A 21,951-nucleotide genomic window follows, 5' to 3' on the forward strand; every position below is an offset into this window, starting at 1 on the left:
AGGGCTGCAGGGTCTCTGCAGATACAACACACTAACACGGCGTCTCTCCCCGTCTCTGTCTGTTTTTGTCTTGTTATATCTTTTACGTCATTTCATCTCACTGCGTCCGCTGTGCGTGATATGCATTGATGGGGGGAAAGTATCTGTCCTTTGTTACTTTCAACCTCTGCATATAATTAGCAATTATTTTAAAAATAATGAAATGGCTACAAAGACATGTTTGTTTCGTAGAGTAAAATTGTTTAAAAAAAAGAAAACATTAGCTATGTTGCAACTGCTGACGACTTGTTTATACATGGCACTATAGGCCACTCTACATGTTTGTGTTGGCCTAGTTTAATATGCAACAGAATTTCATACTGTATATGTAGTCGGGGGTCCCTGATCCATTTATCTATCAGCTGAAGTGTCCTTGGCCTGACATTTTTTAAAGATGCCTGCTTTAGAAAAAAAAAAAAGCTGGTCCCCACAAGGTTTAATATTTAGTTATGGGTCCTCCTTGGCTCAGGTTAAGGTTGGGGTAAAGGTTGAGGTGAGGCTGGAGCCTCCAGGGTAAGAATGAACATCCACGCAATTTCCTCCTAAGTGATAAAAAACGTGTGTATATGTGTGTTTTAGGGTGGCAATAATCCTACACTCTCAGTGCTCGAGCAATTTCCCAGTCCCTGCGCACGGTTGGAAGGGCAGCACACATTTTTTTTTATTTCGTCCACAGAGGTTATGATTTTGAATGCGCTCTGAAAATGAAATAAAGAAATAAATAAACACAAGGCACTTGAATGCACTCACTCTGTGGCTTGGAGCAGCCTTGGCCGTTGAGGTACCAATACACACTGCGATGATGATGTTCAACTTTTATCTGTTTAGGCTGTCTGTGGTTCACATAATGCTCTCTTGCTATTGTATTCAGAGGTCTAGCTTCAATAATACCACCGTTAAAGGGTTTTCTTTCTATGAACCGTGCCATAATTCATTTATATTGGTACTTGAATCAAATCGCTGATGCTGAAGTTCTTGAAAAACACAATGCGTATAGAAAATATCTACTCAGTATAACTCAACTATGAAATACTTAGTAAAATAGATCAGAACATTTCTTACATTTTTTATTGTGGATGATCAATGAACCAACAAATTTAAAAGTCTTGCTTTCAGAACTTCTCTGGGGTATTTGTCTTATTTCAGCTCATTTGACAGATTGTGTCGTTGGCATACTTGAGCTCCACATGAGTTGTTTTGAGAAAGATGCATGCTCTGGTTGAAAATAAAGATAACCCTTCAGCAGCAGTGTGTGACAGTTACATTGTATTCGACCGGGCCCGTTCCTGTTTCGGCTGGTTAACTTGTCTGAGGGTAATTGTCTGATCTGGCGTCTGTTGCGCATCTCTGGTTCTGGCTCTGAAATACATGTCAGCGTGCAGCCTTCTGACACTTTGTCTCACTGTGAGTGGAAGTTATGTGAAATGTGCGTGTCACAAAAACACATTCCACATAAATCTCCCCGATCCATTAGTCGAGACACTGGCTCTGATGAATCATGATCTCAGTGAGAATGAGAGTCTGTTTACACGAAATAGCTCTATCTGAAGGATTGTGTCCAGTTCTTTCAGACTTGGCACGTTATTCGGTGCATCACAGGAAAAAGCTTCTTTTGCTCAGTGGACAATTGTCCATTGTTCTGGCTCTGCAGCAGAAGCAGTGTGTTGCTGAGAGGAAAACCAGGTCAGATGACCTCTGTGATGCACCAGACCAGCAGCACAGAGAGGAACAGAGAGTCCATGGGTGGCCAGGTCACGACTGGACAAGGGATCATTTTTATTAGTCAGTGTGAGCCGCGGGGTGGGAAGAAACCAGACATACAGAGACTATAATAAGCTTTACTTCAAGTGAGAAAACAGCTACTCTACTTTATACCTCACTGCTGTAGTAAAGTAGTAAAAGTCTAACAAAATCTTTCAAAGGTGTGGTGCAGATTAGTTTGTAGAGTCTGCACTGTGTTACCACATAACCATAATGTGACTTTGACAAGAATCAGTGCGGACTTGATGTTGACTGTGATGGATTACACGACTCAAGAAAGTTTCTGTACGAAATAGATAGAGGAGATGGATGCCTGTAACGGTGAAATGAAATACTTTGAGTTTCAGGCAAACTCCTGCACAGTAACTTGCAAAAATAAATGTATTTGCCAGGATTTGGTATGAGACCTTCATCAGGCATTTTGTTAAAAACTGTTTTTCAGAAATACTTTCTAAAACACAGCAGTTAAACTTGGGTTTGCTTGATGGTTAGCTGTGATTAAAAAATACACATCATTTGTAGTAAATGTGCTTGCAAAACCGTTGGTATGCTCCTTCAAAGTGCAGCGAATAAACATAATGAGAAGCCTTAATCCCTTCAGTCAACTACTGGAGTTGTTAAATTAAGCTTGAAATAAAGTCTCAAAAATAGGGATGGGTATCGTGAAGATTTTATCAATACTACTATTCGTTATCGGTTTGGTTCTTTTTCATTATTGAATATTTTTTTTGCCTTTTAACCTTAAAATAACAGCTTCGAAATCATGTTGACGGTACAGTGTCTTGTAACAGGGCGGATGGTGTCTCTTTCTCAGCCACTCCGCCCTCCAACACTCATTTCTACACTATGTAACTTCAGTGAGAGGGTCGGATCACAGCATTACATACATGTTTACTTCTAGATACAAGTTTTCAACACATAACATTGTTATGACGTAATGAGTTTTATTTGTACGTAGCACCTACATTACGTCAGAAATGACCCCAAATGTAAAAAAGTCCCGACAAAAGAACCAGTAACGTCAAAGCTTATCAATACCATGGTATTTTATAATTCATCTTGGTTTAGCGTGTTAGCATGCTAATATCCACGAAGTATCAGACATATTACAGCAAACTTTTCACCTATTGATGGCACTAGATGAGAAGTCAGGGGACAGGTGGTTGCAATTAATCCTGATTGAAACATGAATTTACCAAATTTCATAGCAATCCACCAGATAGTTTGTTGATCCTAAATCTCAAATGTCAACATCATAGCGACGCTATAGCAAATGTCAGGGGACCAAAATAAATCACTTAGATTCATTCTTTGTGGACCATGAATGTCTGCACAAAATTTCATGGCAAGCAATCAAGTAGGTTTTGAGATATTTCCCTGGATAAGTGATAACTCTGACCTGCTGATGGCACCAGAGGAAATGTCAGGCTATCACTAAATCAGTAGGATTTATTATCTTGGTATCTTGAGGATGTCTGTACAAAATTTCATGGCATTTAATCCAACAGCTGAGATATTTCCGTCAGGACCGACGCGGTAGACTGAGCACGACTAAAAAGTGGCTAAAAGTAAAACCATAATTAGCGAGAATAACCAGGACCGTATCTTCACAGACATTTAGCTTCTACATTTATAGAACTTTTTCACTCTGTTCTAGCCTCCAGCATCCAAGTCATTAAAACAGTGCACACAGTCAGAATTTTAACCATTAAGAGGCCATACATCCTTTATTTTATCATCGGCTTAGTGGCTACAAGTTTTAAAGTTAATCTTCTTTTGAATTTGGGATCACATCAACTCCTCGCAGAGCTTTTATTCCCTCATTACTCACCCTCGACCTGACAGTGCCCCATCATGACAGAAGAGGAAAAGTGACTGTGCTTTTGCCATTAGGACCCGAAGACTAAGGGGGAATTTAATTCCCTGACCGAAACCTCCCAGGCTGCGTCTGTTTACTTCCACAATCAGATGCTTCAGGTTATGGATGGTTAATGTGAGGGCCAGTTAGACTCTGCCAATCCCATCGAAGGAGGCGAGATTTGTACAAAGCCTTGGAGGAAGGTCTTTCCTGTGCAGCTAGAGACTGTGATGCGCCCTACCTTGAAGTTTTTTGTTTTTTTTAAAGCACACTCAAGGTTGTCTTTCAAATCACTTTTATCACCAGCTTTAAACTGTTTTTGTTTTCGCCCACTCTTGGTTTTATGCTGCTATATTTTATCTGTTTATTCATTTCATTTATTTAACTACTTTTCTTGTGAACGTGTTTTCCTCTTTTATTGCCTTTTTATAGAGTTTAATGCTCTTTGTTCTGTAAAGCCCAGGTCGATGAGTGTGAATATCTCTTGCAGCTAATTCTGCATCTCTCCCTCAGCACGAGTATCTCAGCTCTGTGTAAATTACACTATGGCCGCTTGTGTTCATCTCCAAACACCTCCCGTGATGAGGCATAGTATAATCGATTTAACAACACAGCATGCATTACATCAGGTTTAGCTATTCAAATTTGCGTTTGAGACTATCAAAGAAGAGTGAATTCATCTGTGCATTCTTGTCCACATTTGCAACCTCTCCGACTCACGGATGAATCCGGGCTGACGGTGGATTTGGCGTGTGTTGTGAATGCAGGTGTTGCTGATAAAATACTATAATCTCAGCTGTGGGAGAGGTTCAAGGCAGCACTACAGGCAATGCCAAATGAGCGGATAACTGCCTGATAAAATGCTCTGTTCTAAACCAGTGCATATATTGTATATCTCAAGTGCATAGTATCGAGCAGGGGCTCAGTCGCACTAACAGAAGGAATAGGATCTCTGATATTTTCCACTGCTGTGATCAGTGCGTAATTACATGGCCCTGCTCAAGAATTCTTTGTGAGGAGCAGACGGAGAGGAAAGATAAGATCGAGGAGGCTCACCCGCATTGTCTGCGCTATTAGGGGAGAAATGGGCCTGGTGATGATGCTCCGTCGAGTCTGAAGAGAGAGCTATACAGGGAGGGATGGGGGGTAGTACAGAGGGAATCATTGGGATGCAGGTCAGAGTGCTGCAGGTGCTCAACTGACAATGAAATGTGTCAGACACTGCATGCTTCAGGTGTAGGTGGGGGAAAAGAAGCACCGACAGTCGCTCTGTGGTGAATAATATGTCAGAACCACATTCGGACTGGATAGAGCAGTGAGGCAGAGATGTTGCACACAAAAACAATTCCCAAAACGCGGGTGTTTGTATTTGTATGTCTCTCCTGAAAGAGCATCTTGTATTTCTCTTACTTAAGGCATGATGGCGTGTATTGGTTTATTGATATTTCATATTTTTCCGAGAGAGAAAGTTATAATGCAGGCTGTGAAAGAACACAGTCGAGATAACAGAGCTGAGTCCAGTGCACTTTGCAGTCAGGAAAAATCAATACAGCCATCTGTAATGTGAGACCCTGTGGATACAAAGGAATACATTTGATAACACTTAGTCATAACTCTGCAGGCTATGTTTTATTCTTGCCGTGACTCCGTGAGTTTCCGTCGCACCTGGAGAGAGCGCACAGCACAGCCACGATGATCAAGGCTGTGCTGCTGAACTCCATTGTTCTCTGCAGGGCCTCGCTTTGTGTGAAGACTAAGTCAAAAGAAGCCTTGCGAAATGACTTGAAGAGATTCTGTGTTTGTACAAAATAACCCTCGTGAGTGACAGCATAAAAGCTCAGCTGTCACGCCAGCTCAAAAGGCGAGATCCTTAAGTCAGTAGGCTCGGTTTATGACATGCGTTGCAGCAGCAACACTACACCTTTACACTAAACCGCGCAGATGTTGAGCCTCTTCTTGTCTACAGACTCGTCTTAGATGAGGCTCTGAGAGCTTTTTGGTGTTGGGAAACCATTATTTCTTTAAAACACCAATAGAGTTGAAATAGCAGTCTGTTTACCAGATGGAAAGATGGAGGTCGGTCAGGTTCCCTTTATGAGCTATCCACACTTTCCTCCCACGCTCCGGCTCTACTCTACTGTGTGGCTCTCCTGGTCAAATATCTGATTTGTGAGTCATACCTAGCCTCTATACCCATGGAGGAACATGCTGGTTGTCTTAAAATACACTCTGGCAGGGCAGCCATGCAAGAGCTCAGGCCCGGCACCAAGCACCGCAGTTGCCCAGGGGACTGGCATGGAGCGAGGGGGAGAGACGGAGGGTGAGGGAATCGACTGGGAAAAGAGAAGTGGGTGGAAAGAAGGAGACGGTGGAAGGTCATGTTAGATAAAGGATTATGAAAGCCTAACTTTCTGTCATGTAACACTGAGGCTAGTTCAGTGGTGTGGGCAACTCTGAAAGGGTTGTGTTTGTGTTTCCTGTAGCAAAAAGCTTTAAATTACAGTCAACATTCAGGCTGGTTCAACACTATCAGGTAAGGTCTTGTAGAATAACTTGCAGTAAAACGGAGGAGCGATGGAGTAGGAGTGTGATGTGAGAGGCTGGTCTTGGAAAAGAGCTTCAAGGAGAGGGAGTTAAAAAGGAAGTATCTACTGCACAAAACATCTATTTATGCCTTATTTTGTTTACCAATTAGGCCTGGAGAAACAGAATTACAGTCTGGATTATATTCATTAGTCGGGGTGTCACGATTTTAATTCTAAATGGAAAATCAATCCAAATAAGTACTGAATTTCAGTTTTCTAAATCCGGAGCAGGATCAGCAATTCTCCCACTAGCATTGTTTCTCACCTTGCTCGCCTACTTGCATGTGTCCGGCATGTGTCTGAAGAAAACTACAACAACACATACTGTGCAAAACATGGGTTTTGCAGGGGAGGAAATTCAAGCTGTTGTTGTAAAGTAGCTTTCTAGGGACTCTTCTTTTAGTTTTTGTGTTTAACAGTTGGTTTCCAATTGACTTGTGAAATATTATTACATTTTACATAAATTACTTGAATTTTCCCATATGGCCTTAGTCTGGTACAGAAAAAAATGGAAATTGTGACACACCTTTTCATTAGTAATGCTTTTCCAATCCAGGAAGTGTGACATTCCTCTACTTCAAGTCTTAGAGACTATGTTGGTAATGATTACTAGTAGAGGCTTTCTTAATATTTTACCATGACTCTTTTTTTTTTTCCTTCATCAAAAAGCATCAAAAAGCATCAATACCCAACCAAAAGCCAATTTTGACATGGTGCTTTGAAGTTCTTCAGGTGAAAATATATTACTTGTTTCTTTCCAGGCGACAAACATTTGTGTGGGACTCCTCGTGACGAGGTAACCCACAATCAGTGCTTCAGCTTGCATTAACTGCATCAGACTCAAGTCGGGTTCAGATGTCAGGAGCCAGCTGGCCTGACAAGCTTGTTTTGGGCTCGGATGCTATTATCTTGGACTCAGTCAGGTTTGGACTGAAGAAATGTGTCCTGACCCTCACTCTATAGCCCAACACCAAACAGCAGACAGACACAGTTAATGAAGAGCCGGTGAAGTGAAGCATTTATCAGGTAAAGAGCGAGATATATTTTCTCAGGTGGTTGGTGAGGACCAAAACTGAAACAGGGCTCCAAATTCATTAATTAACTCGTTCAAACCTCAATCAACTGAGGGGAGCCGAGCATGAACAAAACAATCAAAGCAAACCAGTCAAAGTCAAAATACAAGCATAGAAAACAACCAACAGTATTAACTTAAACAGTTACCAGCTAATAGTGGATGATTATTACATTTGTAGTGTGTATGATTAATCGGCAAATAGTGGATTTGGTTGCAGATAAACACAACTGAACACCCCTCATCTTACCCTCCCCTACGGCTGCTGTAGAAACATGGCAGTGCAACATGGTGGACTCTGGAGGAGGACTTGCTCCCTCTGTAGATATAAAAAGCTCATTCTAAGGTAACGAAAACACAGCAATTCTTAGTTTGACAAATAAAACAGCATAATTAGGAATATTATTGCCATTTGTGCCAATAGATCCACCTAAATCCTACACACTAAACCTAAAGCATCCAAGCAAATTCAGTTTTAGGCCATGTTGTAAGAAATTCCATGAGGCAGTATCACTAAAAGCAGCTCCATCAAGGTCAAGCCTGCTACGAGGCACCTGAAGAACCAGCCAGTCGCTGGAGTGAGTTTAAAGTGGACCAGTGCAGCATAGATATAATATACGATGGTAATTTCCCCCTCAGGGCTTTAAACACAAACAGATACCAGTGATTATTATGTCTCTTGACCTTATTATAGAAGAAGCAGTTTTGTGTATCGTAGCTATCACCGGTAATCAACTCAGGGCTGAGTGGTAAACACAATCTAAGGAGTGCGGAGGGAGCAGCACGTCTGCAAATTACATCCCCGTGATCCAATATCGCTCGAAAATAATGTAAACGTCGCTCTGTGTCTGCTGGATGTGTAAATACGCAACTCTTTCCTGACACATTCTATATAAACTTAATGAGGTGATAGTACGACAGTGTTGTGTTCACTGGTTGTTGTGCTCCTCCCATGTTGGCAAGAAATCTATTAATGCCGGTTATATCACGTGCTTTGAGTTTCTTAAACATGACTATAATAAAACTGTTAATCACACTTGAGTTGCCACAAGCGGATATTATAGGGAAAATCAATTAAATGCGCCGACACTAAACCGTCTACAGATATGATTTTGCATTGGCAGTAAACAGTTTGCGGATAAAACGTTGATTAAAAAAACTTTTAAACATAATCCCGTCGGCGTTACAATTCCGACGAAAAGTATACGCTAATGCAAATTAGTCATATCCGTGCGCACTCTTTAGGAGTGAGGATTTAAATGAAATAAATGCAGAAAATCTCAGAGACGAGATAAACAAAGACCAGCAGGTAGAGGAAATTTGATGGCACGTGAGCAAATGACTGAGGGCAGATTGTATCGGCTTGGGGGGAAACTGGCAGCCAGAGGACCTCTCTGGGCAGGAAGTGTCTGCTGATCATCTGTGTGGGCGTGTCTGCATGCAGACAGATGAGGGAGGGAGGGGGACACGCACAGGAAGATGAGACTCACTTGTTTCTCTCCAGCGGGGATGGAACTCACAGAGGGGCGGAGAACAATGGAGCGAGGCGGAAAAGTCACAGGTTGTGCAAGGGCACAATGAGGAAACGCAGCCTCCACAGAGGGAGAGTTTGAATGAGAGTGAGAAACACAGATGGGCAGGAAGAAAGGGGGAGAAAGTGACAGAGCGAGGGAGGGAAAGCTGTCGGTTTTCCCCCGCCTTTCCTCCCTGCCTCCTCGGCTGTGTTGGCAGCGCCGTGCTCTGGTGAAGAGAGATTACCAAAGCCCAGCCCGGGGTTGCATGTACGGACACAGTCATTACCTCTGCCCTGCTAACAAATGGCACTGCTGTCTGAATACAAACCGATGGCTGTCTGATCTGCCTCTCGTCTCGGAGTTCTGAGCCTTGATTTAACAGGAAAGATGTAAAACTTGATAACTGCTCAATATCTTTATAGGCCCGTTTATCGTACTGTATTATTTTGTTTATAGGATATCGACCGCTGCTGGTTTACAACGCTGAGCAGCGGAGCCACAAATAAATCTTCTGACTGGGGATATTTTTTGTGAGCAAATATTTATCCCATTATGGGTGGGGTGTGTAGTTTCTGAATTGTTCTCAAAATGGCCCCTTGGCTAGTACACAGGAACATACATAGAGTTTGTGTGTGCATGTCATTGTGCTGGTGTCACGAGGACAATCTGTGCATTGGCGTCCGGCCACAGACTGCGTGGGGTTTGATTCGGGTCTGTCAGAACCCGCTGTCATTTCCGCCATCACTGTGGAGATTGTTGCAAACAGCCGAGTGGAGCTGACTGATGTCAAGATATACTTAGAAGCCAATCATGCAGCAAATCGAGGCACAGGGATCCCTGCAACAGAAACTGGCTGGCTCCCCGCCCTCCAGTTAAAGCCATTCATGGGAAACATTTCAGCTCTGCCACTCACAGTTCATTTGCAGCAATGTTTTTGAGTGTCGACTTTTGGATTAATGGGTACCAAACCCAGTCCGGACCACACTCAGTTTTCTGTGCCTGATTTTTGACACTGACGGTGTCGACTCAGTGCTGCCTGCCCTGTGTTTGAAAGATGGCCTTTGTTTCTGTTTAAAAACCCGGCGACTGTCACACCCCTCTGTTTTCTGTGGAGACAACCTGTCGTGTCATATCTGCGGATTCTCCTCCTCTCAGATGGCAAGGATAGATGGTCGCCACTACCCCAACTGAGAGTCGCCGTGCGCCATATGCTGCCTTTTTCTCTTCAAATAACATTTCTTTTTGCATCAAGCGGATGAGAGAAAATACAGGGCAGAGCAGCACAGCGAGCTGTATCTCAAGTATTGCTCTCAGCTAGTCAGAACCATCACCTTCACATTAGCGGAGCAGGACAGTTAAAGCACCGACATTACAGTCTCTCACCTTTCTTTAGAGCTGCCCATGGTGCTTGTGGGCTGCTGCTGTATGAGAAAACAACGGAAAGGCCAGGGCGCTCTAATTAACTTCACCTGGCATTCCCGCTTACTGTGAACGTGTCTAACCTTTGCGCAACCTCGCCAAGTCAACTTTCCTCTTAAACACCCAGGTTGAAAGTCTCATTTAATGTCAATAAGCAGATTACCACCCTCCTCCCTGTACCTGCCACCTCCCACCCCAGCCTTCTTTTTTCTTAACCTTCTTTGGACTTCAGCAAGAGAAATTTTATTCAGGGCGGCCGCAGCACTTTGTGGTGGTAAATCAATAGAACAGTGTCCCCTATAACAGACCTCTGTGTTTTCCTTCCATCGATCCTGTCAGCTCAGATACATTCAAGAGCAAGCGAGGCGATTACCCTCAGCAATCCTAACTTTGATCTATACTACAGATGACAGGTGCCAGACATCAGCTTTGGGTAATTGTGATACTGAAAGGGGGCATCATTAATCATTCTTTCTTGGCCTGAATTCTGTTGCTCATAATCGGTTCATGACCACTGAAGTGGATGTTTACTGCTTGCATCACCTTTTCACTTTTTTGCCACTGGAGCGTGGCGCATCTTGTCATTTGTGATGCCATGACATGTTATATATTTCAAGTTTTAAATCTTATCTGGCCTTGGAACGCCTCAGGAATCCCTAGGAGAAGCTGGAAAACCCGTCCCGGATAGGTGAAAGAAAATGGATGGATTTTTACAAGCAGTGTCAAGTGCAACTGTGAGACCAAATATAGATGAAGGATTATGACAAACTAATCCTCCACTCATTCCAAACCAATTATTTACAGAAAATGATTAAAAAATGTTGATAAAACACCCATTCTCCCCACCTTATTATCTCTGCACTATCAACTCTGCTGCAATTTGTTGCAACAAGAGCGCATTCGGCTAAAATCATTCTGGGAATCAATCATGCAACTCAAGCGGAAAAGCTAAACTTTGTCACTTGTACTTTACGGAGGAAGACATCAAGTTCAAAAGATTTCAATTTAATTATTTCATGGTGAGAGATTGTTGAATTTCTAACTCGCGTTTCACTTTATTTTTTAAAGCCCATGAGCGACCAAAGAGAAAAATACAAAGGTGTCTTAGATTCTAATCATAAGTTAGTCGGCATCTCCCTGTATCGTAACTCCAGCTGGTTTAATCCTCACACCTCAGCGTTTTCTCAATCATGATTTAGCACGTTTGTTACCTGGAGGTCAAAATGGTAATTAAAAACGCACCGGCTGAAAACGTTAATGTGTGTACTTCAAGGAGGTGTAGATTCCTGGGGAATAAGAAGTGGAGAAATTATATCAACAGGGTACAAGCCTGGTATGAAGCAAGAAGACATCGCCATCTTAAATGGTTTCCTGCAGCAATAAGCTCCAGAGAGACAAATGTTCAGGCAGCTTTCGGTTCCCAGCTGGGGCGGAGATGGGACGCGATTGAACAAACCTATAACACCTTTTGACTCTGTAGTATTACTGTAGCAGCTCTGGTAAGATACATCCCATTTGAAATGTTCAAAATAGAGGCTTCACTTTTTGGAAAGTGGAGTCTTTTTAAATGCAAATCACTCTTGCTTTTGCTTTTCCATTACTGCGCTGTATTCCCTCTTTGACCCAGTACACTCAATTTAGGCAGCCCTGAAGTGATTTAACCTGTGACATCGCAGCAGCATTCCTGCCTGTGAATTTGTTTAATTGCATCAAAGATTTTGTAAATTTTTTTTTTGTTTCTTTTGTAGTTGGTATCTTTTTTGGTAACATGAAACATATTGAGTCATCTTGAGCTTGACCTCTCCCTCTGCTCCTCAATTTGTCTGCTTTGAGCGGTTGACTCCCTTTGAGTTGTGGGTCAAAGCTATAACTCACACTCTGTGAGTTGAAGCAATCCCATCAGCGAGCTGCTGTGTCCTCATTCCTGTGTTTCCCCAGTGTCCGGCTCCTTTTGATCACTCTAACAGAAATGGATGGCACTCATACAGTGCTTAGATTAGACTGTGTGATGAGGTTCTGCACAGGGTTCAAGAGAAAATGATGTCTGACCTTGCTTGTGCATCCACCTGTCTGGGAGGTAGCCATTTTGATCCCAGACACGCAACCAGTTGGGATTGCAGTTTCAAAGCCTTAAATAAACTTTGCTGAGATGTTAAGGCCTTTATCATGCAGCCTTGTGAACAAACTAGATCCCTTTATCAACTGATTTAGTTCATACTAGGTGTTTGATGTATTTGTTTTAGTGCTCCTGAATGCAGTCAGTTAGATTGATCCTGCCTCCTACTTTTCTTTTAGCTTGTATGAAACAAAAATAAGGCTCAATCCCATTTCCAATTTTAACGGTTAAAATCTCCACCTATCAAATGGGGTAACCCTTCAAGATCCTCATACTTCATCGGTTGTCATTGATGCCATTTATCAAACTTCAGCTTTGGTTTCATCTGTGGTTCAATCCTGGTATTATCACAGTGCCATCTGCCATTTATCTGATGGAGGTGGACACTGCAATGTGTTCACAACTTCACACTTTCAATCAAAAAAGAACGCTACTTCATAGGTCACTGGCCACTAGCACTGATTTATAGGCTAACATTAGCAACCCGTGCTCCTACCCTGCCAGTCTGCACTGATATTAGAGGAGTGGTACCATGTCCAGCAACCTTGCTTCTGGACTTAAGTTAAATTTCGGGTGTCATATGCCATCAAAGTGGAGGAAATTCAACAAAAAATGTGTCACTGTCACAGAGAGACACACACAAATCAACAATAATAATGTAATGTGAGCTTGCTAGTTAGTGAGCTACCTAGACATCAGCAAACTAGTGATTGACTTTATGCTTGTTATAAAGAAAAGGACCATTATACATTTATACGACTAGAGATTAGTAGTAGGGGCAAGCGGTGTATTGCAATGGGGCCTAAAGGTGGCCGGTGACCACTGAACCATACCCTAAATGGCCAATGTGTTGTACCAATAGTTCAGATGTTAACTAGTAAGCTAGTTAGCTAATAACTGGCATACCGACCGTGTCTGTGGGAACGTTCCTGTTTTTGTTCAGTCCAGCCTCTCACCAGAAACCTTGGTTCTTTGTTGGTTCTCTCCAGTCTGCCTCCTTTGTCCTCTCATGTCTGTATAAAACGGATTCATCTGACTCATGTAGAAACATTTTCAACTCAAACTACTAAGTGATTTTGCATTTTTCCACTGACTCTGTAAGCAGTCACCCCTCTAAAGTTTGCTTGGAGTTCTGTCTGAAGATGCAGTTATCATTGGGTTAGAGTGGTGCTTTGCAAAATGCTAATGTCAGCATGCTATAATGCTCACAGTAACAATATGCTAATGCAAAGCGGGTATGAGGTGTCTTAGCATGCTAACCGTTGCTAATTAGCACAAAAAACAAACTGATGAGGCCTCTAGAAGAGTCACCAAAGTTCATTCAAAGCCATAAATGTTAACCCCCTAGTAGCATTACATTCAAAGGGAACAGACAGACAGGCCATCTCACTTATCAGCATTTCCATCCCAGAGCAATACTGCTTACTTTGCCCAAAAATCCTGAGCAATTTAAAGAGGGTGTTTGGGGGTAAGAAGAACACCTGCAGGCTATTAAGGAGTTTCCTGAACATTAAGAAAAGTGACTATGTTGCATCTTTCTGAAGAGTTTGATTGATATAGCCTGTTGTATATCCTTGTGAGATACTCTTATCTATATGCCCACCGTTCAGTTGATAGTAGAGTATGTGTCAGTCGTTAGATGATAATGGTAATTAAGTGTGATTATGCTGCTGAAAGTAGTCAACACATGCAACCTGAATTCACAAGTTCCCCACAAAAATATTAATCAAGTGAGCATGAAGGTTCATTCTTGAGCTTGGCAACAGAAGGAGAGGCAGAGGAAGCTCTAGAAAGGCATGTTAATGGACCATAAGTTCCTTTTTTTTTCTTTTTTACGTTATTATCTCACCACTGCGTGATTGATCAGTAATTTAAAAGAGAATGGATAATGAAAATCTGGATGAACATTGGTCCATATTTCAAGGTAAAACTACATATTTGATAACCCTTTAGCAAACGTTAGCATTTAACCACCTCCTCGCTAACATTATTGTTTGATTACATCCAATGGTCTTTACTTACAGGTTTCAATGAATGTGTCGAAGATGTGTGTTTAGACTTTAGAGTTAATTTACGACTTCCTATCACATCATGTAACATTTTCAAACAGTAATGTTTGCTAGGAAGTGGCTGAATGCTAATGTTAGGTGTTGTCTGACCGAAGCTAATAGGTAATCAAATATGTTGTTTTAATTTTAAATATGGCCTATGTCCCCATTGTCTTTTCAGCAAGACAACTTGCAAAATGGCCGCCATGTGACTATGGTCTATTGAGCACTCCATCCTCCTAAAAAGACCTTGGGATGTGGTTGAAAGTTTCATAAAAGGCCAGATCTACACAGACTATAGAGTCGGTTTCATGTTAGCTTAGCTTTGCTGTTTTCCTCTGTAGATCATACAGGATGAGATGGAAGAGACAAAAAGTAGCACAGACCCTGAATTCTTTTATATTTAGATATGCTGTATGGTGATGAAGACAGAGTGGGTCTCATCAGGAGGGAAGTGCAAGAGAGTGCTTATACAAGGCTGTGCTGCTAGTTCGTAAAAAGTGTTGCAAAGACATTTCTGCAATAAGTCTTCAGTGATATATTGAGAAGAAAGTGACAGCAGAGCAGATTGGTCGGGTAACAGACGTAATATAGGCTATGTGAAATATAGCGTTACATAATATGAATAAATTCTCAGATGAATAATTGACGAGATAATGTGAAACATATGAACAGTGTATCCCTCATTTGTTGTCAACCTCAGCCTTCATCTGCCTTTGTGAGCGGCAAAAGAAGCGCCGCTTGTGTCTTCAGTCAGACTTTTTCTTTTATTAACGGGACAGATATTGTTTATATGAGTGAGAACCATGGGAAAGTAGTTCAGTAAAAAAAAAAATGAAGCTGTAAAGTAAAATTAATGTTGGTATTAAAGGAGTAGTTTGATATTTTGGGACATACAGTAGCTTTCTTGCCAAGAGCTAGATATGAAGTTTGATACTACTCTCATGTCTGTTTGTTCAATATAAAGTTACAGCCAGCAGCAATTAGCTTAGCGTAACACAAAGCCTGGGAACAACAGCTAGCCTGGGACTGCCCAAAGGTAAAATAATCTGCCTGTCAGCAACACTAGGGCTCATTAATTAACACTTGGTATCTCGTTTGTTTAAGTGTAAAAAACGCCAAGTAGCAGTTTAAAACCGGGTCATATTCTGGACCATTTCTTCGCCAGGAGCAGAAATGAGAGTGTTTTCAATCTTCTCCTCTAACTCTCAGCAGGAAAGTGAATAAGCACATTTCCTAAAATGTCTTTCCTCTGAGCTCATAAAAAGCTGACCCTGGCAGGTGTGGTAATTTCTGCATCTATCACATGTGACACATATTCTTGGATCGCTAGCAAAAATGTAGCATACATGCCATGGACACTACTTTTTTATTCCATTGTTGGCAATTAAATGAGGGCATATTGTGCACCTGATTTATGACACATCTGCACAATGTTTTTAGAGCTCTCACTTGAGTAACCGCCTGAGATGCTGCACCAGAATAGTACCAACAACTACGTTCCCTTCCCTTCTTCTCTTCCAGATCCCGCAGATCAGCTACGCATCCACAGCCCCGGAGTTGAGTGACGACAGGCGTTACGACTTCTTCTCACGGGTGGTTCCTCCGGACTCGTTCCAGGCCCAGGCCATGGTGGACATTATCCGAGCCCTGGGCTGGTCTTATGTCTCCACCATCGCCTCAGAGGGCAGCTATGGAGAGAAGGGAGTGGAGGCCTTCACACAACTCTCCAAAGAAGCAGGTAAAGAAAGGTGACCAGTGATGGCCACGAAACAAAATCTTAATCTTTTATTTGTTTCGTTTGATGTAAACACACGCTGGCATTTTTCTTCCAGAGGCAGATCAGTTTTGCATTTGCAGTTCGTCGTAAAAATCTGTTTTGGGCGGATGAATTATTGATCTGTTTGGCAGCTTCAGCCTCAGTCCCCCTGTGAGTTGTTGAGTGTTACTGGAAATGTAGAGAAACAGCTTGTAGAGAGGATTCCATGTCACAATAATGAGCATTGCATGTACCCACTCTTTTTTAAATGTAACCATTTTAGATTTTTGCTGCGTGCACACTTAAAAGGAGGATTGTTTGGAAATGTCTGATGTGTTCTCTTTAGTCAACAGAGAGGAGAGAGATCGGTCTGCCAACTGGTCATTTGGGAGACATGAGTTTTGTTTTACACTCTGCCTTTTCTGTTTCAGTCAGCCTCATTTTTTATCCCTGCTAGTTGAGAGCACAGGGCTGATAATGATGGTCAGTCAGTTTTGTGGTCAGTCGGTTCAAACCGCTCTGGTCTGGTGGTGTGCACGAGGCAGCAGGGTTTTAAATATTTAGTCTTTTTTGAAAAGGAGCTGGCCTTCTTCAGCGAATGTCTCCAGACATTTCTCTCAGAAACCAAATGATTAAACAGAGAGAGACGAACCGCTGAATGGTCTAGAAGACGAGCTATTAGAATCAGTCCTGTTTGCTGGGTCCTGTAATGTAACATTAATGGTGATTGTTTAAAGTGGCAATGATCCTTTTCTCAGGCCTAACAGCTACGTTATTAAGTTTACATTTGGGCTTTGGGAGGTTAGAATAAGGATCTTGAAGAGTGCTTACAACCGAAATTTGCATTCAGACAAGGTGTTTTGCCTTTAACTGGGCTGAAAATTGGGCACTTGCTTGACTCACCCGTATTTTCCACATTGATGCTGTTGGCATGTGGCGGTACATGAGTGTCAGGAGCCATCGCTGTCGCCTGGAGACACTCAGTTGCTATACGACAACAATGTGTCGGCTATCTTTGTCGCATCATGTGGTCTGCTGTGCGCTGCTTTTGAGCCGTGCCGGAGAGACTTTCCCGTTTGTCTGCAAGATAAGGAAAGGAATATATTTGTACAGTTTATTGCAATCATTTTGAAATGACTGACCATGACTACAAGAACCTTTTCCATGCACAAGAGGTGGCAGTAGCTGTGTGTTCAGGACCGCAATCACTTTTTCACCTTTTGTGAAAGAATCACTTTCAGAGGAATGTTGGGCTGAGCTGCAAAAATCACCCACTCCATGATTCATGATGGCACATCCATGAAACTCACGACAAGTCTATTGCAAGTTCTCACCTGAAACTGTGGATCCCAGTCCATTTCCCGTGAATCTGCAGGGAGTGATCTCCGTCTCTTCTAGCAAACTAATGTGTGGAAACCTTGAAAATGAAGAAAGCTAATGATATCCCACAGGCACCGATCAGAAGTCCAGCAAGCATTAATATTTCATCCGTGTGCATTTGTGTCCAGTGTAATCACTCATTAAAACTTTAAGACGCTGTTTGTAGCTGTGAAATTTGCATCGGCAGAGAGAGACAGAGAAAGTAAGCTGTACAGGAGCGAATAAGGAAACATCCTGATTTAAGGCTTATTTTGAAAGTTTTAATTAATCTTGTGTCCTGTGATTAACATAGTTTCTTCCAGCTGGTTTTCTCAGATGCATTTTCCACTGATTTAACTTCTTCTTTTTCTTATGCAAAGAGCAGTAAACACGCTGATATTATTACGACTTTTGAACGGCTACACGAAGAGTATGAAATTATAAGCCATTGTTGTTGTTGACTCATCTTGCTGCTACCGAGCTGCAGTCACTTTGCAATATTCTGTATTTGTATACAAATGGGAATTATTTCCTCTGAAGGAAAGCCCCCGGTACCCAAGGCATCTTATCTTTAATAAACACATTATTTATGTAATAGCATAACTGTATATTCACAGGTCTCATTCAAAGGCAGTAGTTCTGCAGCAGAACTGCCTGGAATAAATTGAGCAACATAAAAAGCAAACATCTTAGTGAATATAGAAATAGAGAATATTTGGAAAATACTGTAAGATGTATCAAACACACATCCTTTTTAAGAAATTGCTAAACTGCGGAACAACAACTACATTGTTTGGTGGATGTTTTAGCATCGATGCAAGTTGATCCTTGAGGACGTGAGCCCTTTTTTTTGTGGCTGCTCTGTTTGGTTGCAGTGAAATGTCAGATGCATTACCAGGATTCTCGCTTCACCACTTCAAGGAGAACCATCTAGCGGACTAATGCAATATGGCTACCCATTACCCCAAGCTGAGACTGGAGTGATGGCCAGCCTGTATTGATCTCTTCTCTTTTTCTTCTACACACACACACACACACACATATACAGTATATATATATATATATATGTTGCTCTGCTTTCTCTCTCTCCTGTTTAGGCACTGCTCCATTGTGCACCTTCATCCTGGCTCCAGGTGAAGCTGGCAGAGATTAATCTTGTTTGTATTTTTCTGTGTCTGTCTGGACTCAAGCCAGAGCGATGGAGTTCAGTTTTCCCATTTGATAAAAAGGCTCGCATTTGAGGAAAACCACCCACAAAGTATCACTGTGGAATTGATTGCAGCGAGTTGCCAACACAATGCGTTCTTGGATTCAGTCTAGCACTGTGAGGGGGGGGGGAATAAATGTACCAGTAAAATATAGCACTCATATTCAGCAGTAGGAGAGAATTGGGGAGGAAGCCTGATTTATCTGCGAACACTGTAAAATAGTCCACGTTACTTGCACATGGCATTGTGACATTGAAAGACACAGGGTATATGGAAGGGCACACAAAAGTAGAATATAAATGTCAGCTGCATGTCAGCCCATTTTGATGTGCGCCCACATGTTCATGCGAGGAGACTCTGGGGAGGGCAGGTCTGCCTTGTGACTGCTGAGGTGATAAATATAATTGCAGCATTATGGATCCCCTGGAGGTTTCGGTTTGGGGGTCGAATCCATCAAGAGCCTCTAATTTAAAGGGATTTGTATTTTACTAAGCAAGATGGGGAAGTAGGATTCCTCGCCCTGGAGTGCATTTTCAGAACCGAGGGCATAGAGGATGAATAATTGAAGCAGTTAATGCAGTGCATGACCTATGGCACTCAGACAGATAAGCAGAGAACTTCCAAGAGCCTGATGAATTTGGCCATCGTGATCATTAAGCTGTCTTTGATATATTAATCAAATGTGGGGCAGAGGGTAGGGGTTCACGGTGCATATAGGTTTGATATTACGTTTTAGGATTAGAGGTAAATTAATTAAGTGCAGCTTAAACGTTCAGTGTCACACACCAGCACATTTTCTAATGTGAGCAAATATTCTCCACTTTTAGTATTTATATTCAAGAGAAACATCCATTTTCTTTTCACGCTCCTGACTGTTTTTGTACAACATGGTTTTCCCAGTCAGGTCCAGTGTTGAACTGGTTTGATTTGATGCTGACTGACTGGTCCAGCATTTGTCAGATGTAGGTGGAGAGCGCTAGCAGGATGAGGCTAGTTAGCAGGAGGTAGCTGATTAGCCTAACCCTAACCTTACGTTTTGCTGCAATGTAATAGAGTTGAGAGTCGTGCACACAGGGCTGCTAACAACATCAGTAATGAGTTGATGATGATTAGGATATGTTACACGCTACAAAACTTAAGTACGAAAGCTCATTTTGAGCCGCTCCTGTTACTTTACTTTACATTGTTAATGCAACACAACACTACCTCCTCAGCTACAAACTCAACACTACTGATATTCATTTCAAATTACAAGCCCTATAGACCACATTCACACAGCGACCATCTTCCTCTGATATCTCGCTAAGGTGGAAAGCTCAAATGCAGTTATCCAGAGGATATAAAGTCGTACTGCCGTGTTCTAAGTTAAAAGTCATATAAATATAAGGAATCTGACAAACCACCACCATTTCAGTGCCTTCTGATGGCCATATTTCAAGGTAAAACAACATATTTGATAACCCATTAGGTTATGTGTTAGCTGTCTTGCCATTTCCTCCCCCGACCTCAGAAATGTTCTGCTTTAGTCAGTAAAGTTATGTGACATTCAGTGGATCACATATTTCTGTGTAATGCTCATACACTAGGAAGTGGTTGTGTGCCAGTTTTAGCTCTAACGGTAACAAGTGGGTTATCAAAAATGTTATTTTACCTTGAAATGTGGCCCGATGTCCCTCCAGATTTTTTACTATCCATCATTGTCAGCTATTGATCCTTCAGGATGCTGTAAAATGACAACAATTTGTTTGTTTAGCGTGACACCATGGGAAAATGGCCGCTGTGTGAATATGTTTTGTCCTGATCAAGTGGACAGAAACCCTTAATTTCTTGAGACAGCTTTAATTTTGCAACATTTGCAGAAACTCATTGACTTTCAAAGTTAACATTAGCACTTGAAATATAGCTGCTGCCATCTTTTCTCAATGTGATCTAGGCTAAAGTCTCATTTTATGCTGTTGATGTTAAACTTTAGAAGAAGAAAAGCTATGTTGAATGGTTGTGAGAATTAAAAAACACGATGTGTCACAGTTGTCCTGCTGGATTGTAGACAGGCTCCGGAGCGAGTCACATACAACACCAATTGGTGAAGTCTGGTACTACTGGTCCGGTATTTGGCTTAATAACATACTGGTTTGAAACATTTTTCATAAGCCCAACCCTCCCGACCACACTGGAAAGCAAAAAGAGTGTCTAGCTATTCAGAACCGTTTAAACATGTGGATAAAGGAGCACATTTTCTGACAGCCTATCCCGAAAGGCTTTCAGTGTTGCACTCAGTTGTTCCCATTTAAATTGCCTCCATCAGAAAGCTGGTGGTGGTTGGTTTCCAGCGCTGTTCCACCATTTGACAAAGCAGTTGTGATCAAGTATAATGGTGACTTAAGTGGCAGCCAGAACTGTATTTCTATACAATCCTATTTCTTGGATAAGCCTTCAATGAGCTGGAGTAAAACACTCTCTTTTCTCAGAGCCTGACATTCATCTTCCTCACATCAAATATCTATAGCCAAGACAGACATGCGGCTCTTCTCTAAACCCACTGTCTGAGTCAAGGACTCTTTCAAGTCCACACAGTGCCTTCTGGTGACAGGTGAAGGCGGTCCAACCCACAGCGCAGCACTCTGAAAGTACAGATACAATACTTACATTTCCATCATACCTGCCTCCCTGACAAACTGACTGACTGACCACCTGACTGAGGACAGATAAGGTATTCTGCAGGCATTCAATAATTTAGCTGCTGGTCCGCAGCCTGTGGGGCAGTCTTAAGCCTGCAGCATGCTCAGTTCTGGTGCACTTTCTCTCTCTCTTAAGATGGGATCTGCTCCAAATGCTTCTTATCTTCATCAGTGGTTCCTGCGGTCTCTGACTGTATTATCGACTGTTGTGACCTATAATATATCTCTGTCCAAGACTTTTATACCATTATAACTCTTCACACGAGCCTGCAGGGTTTTTTTTTTTCTTTCAAAATTGAGTTAATGCATTTTCATGAGATTTAAATTCTCAGCAAAAAAAAGACAGTTTTTCCTTTTTTTTTTTTCCTTTCTAGAAGTAATCTGTGTGATACCTGGAACTGAAAGGTGCTGCTAATACACCAGAATCAGATATTTTACAGTGCTAGTGTTTCCTAGAAACAGAAACCTTAAAGTATGTCATACCAAAGGCTTTCTGGATGAAATCAACTGAAATCTCTGAGCTTTAGTGTCGTCC

The 21,951-nt window shown here is 41.9% G+C and overlaps 1 protein-coding gene across 4 annotated transcripts in view; it reads left to right on the forward strand.

Annotated features, from left to right (window-relative positions):
* Nucleotides 1-21,951, forward strand: part of LOC311265623 (metabotropic glutamate receptor 7-like) — a 114,194-nt gene that overhangs the window by 58,665 nt on the left and 33,578 nt on the right. For all 4 annotated transcript variants that reach the window (XM_084367487.1, XM_084367486.1, XM_084367488.1 and 1 more), the window contains one exon: nt 15,937-16,153. In XM_084367487.1, coding sequence (XP_084223613.1) covers nt 16,042-16,153 — 112 coding nt within the window. In that variant the 5' untranslated portion in view covers nt 15,937-16,041. The remainder of the gene's footprint in view (nt 1-15,936; nt 16,154-21,951) is intronic.

Source organism: Pagrus pagrus (assembly GCF_965226575.1).
Source record: "Pagrus pagrus genome assembly, chromosome: 11".
Classification (NCBI taxonomy): Eukaryota; Metazoa; Chordata; class Actinopteri; order Spariformes; family Sparidae; genus Pagrus; species Pagrus pagrus.